This window comes from Habropoda laboriosa, unplaced genomic scaffold (genome assembly GCF_001263275.1).
Source record: "Habropoda laboriosa isolate 0110345459 unplaced genomic scaffold, ASM126327v1 scaffold102, whole genome shotgun sequence".
Classification (NCBI taxonomy): domain Eukaryota; kingdom Metazoa; phylum Arthropoda; class Insecta; order Hymenoptera; family Apidae; genus Habropoda; species Habropoda laboriosa.
This window is the reverse complement of record NW_017100262.1, coordinates 847,199-851,548: the sequence shown is the minus strand read 5'-3', so window position 1 is coordinate 851,548 and position 4,350 is coordinate 847,199. Positions and strand designations below refer to the sequence as shown.

The following is a 4,350-nucleotide window of genomic DNA, read 5'->3' as shown; positions in this document are numbered from 1 at the left end:
AAAGAAAATATAATTTCTTTTTCAATTTTTATAAAACGAATTTCATAAAGAATAATGCAACAACATTACATTACTATCAGTATTTTACACACTTGTTTGCGCCTCCAACTATGAACTTGCAACTGCCGCCATATGTTTATATGTAGTAAAGTAAATGCATTTCAGACATTAGCAGAAAAAAATCTTAGATAATAGATAATACGATTATAGATCTGACCGATAAGTATGATTAGAGATCTGACTTTTCACGTTTAGTTTTTATACTTAAAATTTATTTAAACACAATTATAACAATAACTTAGCAATAATATATAACTGAGAAAAATAAATTTTAAGAAACAAATCTAATATTATATTTATAATAAGTATAATAAGTATTTTTATATTTTTAGTTAGAATTTAGTTATTTTTAAGGAACTGAAAAAAATGCAATTTCTATTTCTCATTTTCTTTTTTGTATAAAGAAGGTGTAAATGTTGACAACAGTGAATCAAGTATTATGGAAATTATACAATCTATAACTTTGATTTTTTTTATTTACAATTTAATAATTTTAATGCGCATATGACTATCGATGTATCGAATATTATAATCGATATATCTCTAGTTCTATAGTTAATCTTTCGAGCTTTTTAAAATTAATATATCAAACATGGCCTCCTGAAATACAAAACATGACTCAATAAAAACGAAGCAGAATAAGCAAGTTGTTACTGACTCAATACCATACATAATTTTGCATTGTACTGTGTGCTCTTTCGTAGGCTACATTTACTTGTACTTCTTGAATTCGTGAAATTTAAGCAATAATGGATGAGTTTGCATATATTTATAATTTGAAATGTGTAGAAAAAGTTCAATTTAAAAACTTTATTTATAATAAATTATTGCCTTATGCGGACGATTTAGAGGTAGAATCAGACATTTTATTAGCTGAAATTAAAGCGAATTTAGGACGATCTGTTTTGTGTAATGAAGTATGGCCAAGTTGCTATGTAGGGGTTAATAATCTATACCAGTGAGTATATATTTTTATCCTACTTCATTAGTTAAAAAAAGAATTTGGTTTTAATGTGAATGTACATTTGTTACAGTTATATGAGGATATATGGATTAAAATTTTCCAAGGAAGATCATATCTTGCTTATAAAGTTATTATTTGAAGTAGTTACAGCTTCAGAAATACCATCAGTTTGTACATACAAATGTCTTTTTGCATTACTTATATTATTAAAGTAAGTTAATTTAAGATTCACATAAAGTCTTATGTGAAATTATAACTTACTGCAAAAACTAGATTTATTATTGTTTTAATGTTCATAGAAAAAAAAAATTAATATCTCCCGATGAGTTGGAACTCCCTTGGCAACCTCTTTATAAGATGGTTCTTCGTATAATGGATTTACAAAGCGACATTAGAGAAATGTACCGCCTTTCCTTTTTTTATATGGATGTAGTACAATCACTTATACTTCGTGCAAAAGCTTATTTCCCTGTAAGTGAATATTTTTTTAAAATGAAGTAAAAAATTAAACAAAGGAATCAAACTTAATTTATTATGTTAGTTGAGTGCAACACAGGAAATATTAGATGAATTGAGACCATCTCTATGCCCTTTTACTCTTTCAACAATGTCTAAAAGTGTACAACTATTACGGTGGTTCTTACCAGTACAATTACCTCCAGAACATCTTTCAATTGGATATCAACTATGGTTTGAAGAATTTATGGCATTATGGGAAGTTTGTCACAATGCACCAAAATGGGAGCATAAAATGATGGAGTTAATGGCAGCATTAGCTAATTACAATATAGGATACATTAATTGGGAACCTTATATTCCATTAATGTTCACTAGATTTATACGAAGCTTAAAGTTACCAATATCATATAATAAAACAGAAAGGGGTAAATCTCATGAAATAGATGCATCTTCCATAGGAGTATGGATAGTAGCAGTTTTGGTAAGACTTTACAGTATACAATGAAATATATTGGAGGAAATATCATTTTATATACATTAGTGTAATATTTTTAGGGGAATGGTTCAAGTGCCCAAACATATCTCGAAAAATTTTTAAAAACTATTGAAACATATTTTCATCCTGCCAATAATGGTTATTGGTTGGGAATATTAAAGGAAATTCTTGTGAAGCTTTCCTTTTATTTCATTACACGTTTGTACAAGTATGAATCAATTATAATTTTTAAAATGCATTGTTTTGGGATATTAATATTCTATAAAATTTTGTAATGTGTATTTTATTTGTACTGTAGGGAACGGAATGCTAAGCCAACTTGGGAAACTCCTGTTCCTGAAGAGTATAAATTAACTGACAGTGATGTTGATGCATTTGTCAAAAGCATGATGCCAGTAACTATGACAGCCATATTTAATAAATTAAGTGTGAATGATGCTTCTCAAGTATTACAATATCTTGCTACTATGAGACCCAATTTAGTTATTCCATATGTTTTGGATAAAGTATCTTCTACATTGGATTCACTTACAACAGAATCACATAAATTGATTTCTACATTAAGCTGTATGGAAGCTATAGCTAGACCAATGGCAGAGGGATCTAGAAATGTAAATAAAGGTGTGAATTGCTTTCAGCACTATACACTGATGTAACAAGTTATTTTGCATATTTATGAAGTATTGTTTTATTACAGGCTACGTGTATCCAGAAGGACCAACACATGTTTTACCGTTATTATCTTTACTTTTACCTAACATTGAACCAAATAATCCAGAAAAGTGCTTTCTTACTTTTCGTCTTATCTCAGTTTATGCTTCTTTCATACCTATTGTGGATTCTTCTAAATCAATCACAACAATAGACGAAGAAGAAAGAGTTAATTATGAAATAGCTTTTGGATTTCAAGATTTTGTTTTACAATTTTTAGACAAAATATTCTCTTTTATAGACTATAGTTCTTTAGAATTTGTTAGACTGGAAAATTCTACTGGGGGCGAGAAAAGTAAACTGGAAAAGGTCACAGAAACTGTATTATATGATGTGTGTATGATTCTGCTAATGCAGATTAATGATACAATATTTGAGGTTGCTTTAGACAAATTATGTACGTTTATAACTGAACGTATACTAGAAATTAAAGTTGCCGGGCAACTGGCCGCCGGCTTGTGCCGTGTATTTGCCCGAGTTAATGGCAAAGAAACTTTACGTGCAATATTACCTGTACTTTCAGAAACTATCTTAGATATTACTGGTGAAAGTAACGACATTGTTAAGGAAGAAAATTTGGATGATCGTCTTTTACATGCAATGTTACTCTTATCTGCAATTATTGATACACCTGGAAATAACTTGTTACCACATATAGATACATTGATGACTGTTCTTAATCGTGTACTTATTTTAAAATCAAGAGAAGGAAATAATTTGGCGTGCATATTATTGAAAACTATTCTTCACTCATTATCCACTATGATACCCTACCACTTTGAATCTACTAATGGGATGAGATATTGGGGTCAAACTGTGAATATTGATAGTTTAAGTGTTAAATGGTACATTCCCAGTAAGAAAGAAATAGCTGTAATAAATCAAATGTTCTTAAAATACATATTGCCTGAAATAAATAAATTAGAAGAATATTGTAAAGACTGGACCATATTAACAAGGTTAGTTATTAATTACTTTTACAATATTTAATGCAGTTTATTAGGGATCAATGAGATAAAATTATTATATTCCAGAGAGGAGTTGCTGACTAGCTTAAATATTCTAGACAGCATTCTCCAAGGTTGTGCATCTGTTTTACCTATGTGGGAAGAAAAAGCATTAAATTTAGTAAAATCGTCTTTGAAGTGCCTACCTTTTATTCCAACACTTGGCATGAAAGAAGAAATATCAATGCCCGATGGTAGTAATGTCAAACGTCATATTACAATACTTCTGAGTAAACTGCAAAATGTAATGCTTAAGAATACAGAAAGTGATCCAAAAAGCTTATTTATTTTAACAAAGGTATTTACTTTAATAAAAAAAGTTAGCATAATAACTTAATAAAAACGATTAAACAAAATCAACTTTCTTTATTCTAGATTTGGTGTAACCTTTTGTTGGGACAAGCTTCTTCTTTTGATGCTGCTGCAATAAGACACAAAACCGTAGCTAGTGTACGCAGAATGATGAAGGATATGTTAGTAAGAGAGAAGGGAATAATTGGATGTTTTATATTGTTACGTGCAGAAACACAACACGCAACCCGTTTATATTCACAGAGCTTTAATTTAACTGAAACTCATAAGGAAATAATGTTAAAACTGTTTGAATTAGCTACCAGCAGGTATACTAATGTGCGATGGCAAGCTCAACGTAC

General features: G+C 29.5%; 1 protein-coding gene across 1 annotated transcript in view; it reads left to right on the top strand.

Annotated features, from left to right (window-relative positions):
• Window positions 1-809: 809 nt before the first annotated feature.
• Window positions 810-4,350, top strand: part of LOC108572826 (proteasome activator complex subunit 4-like) — a 6,475-nt gene continuing 2,934 nt past the window's right edge. Inside the window, exons 1-9 of the mRNA XM_017935143.1 lie at window positions 810-1,018; window positions 1,095-1,235; window positions 1,324-1,495; window positions 1,566-1,964; window positions 2,039-2,187; window positions 2,278-2,600; window positions 2,677-3,649; window positions 3,725-3,995; window positions 4,073-4,350. Of these exons, the coding sequence (XP_017790632.1) occupies window positions 810-1,018; window positions 1,095-1,235; window positions 1,324-1,495; window positions 1,566-1,964; window positions 2,039-2,187; window positions 2,278-2,600; window positions 2,677-3,649; window positions 3,725-3,995; window positions 4,073-4,350 (2,915 nt within the window). The remainder of the gene's footprint in view (window positions 1,019-1,094; window positions 1,236-1,323; window positions 1,496-1,565; window positions 1,965-2,038; window positions 2,188-2,277; window positions 2,601-2,676; window positions 3,650-3,724; window positions 3,996-4,072) is intronic.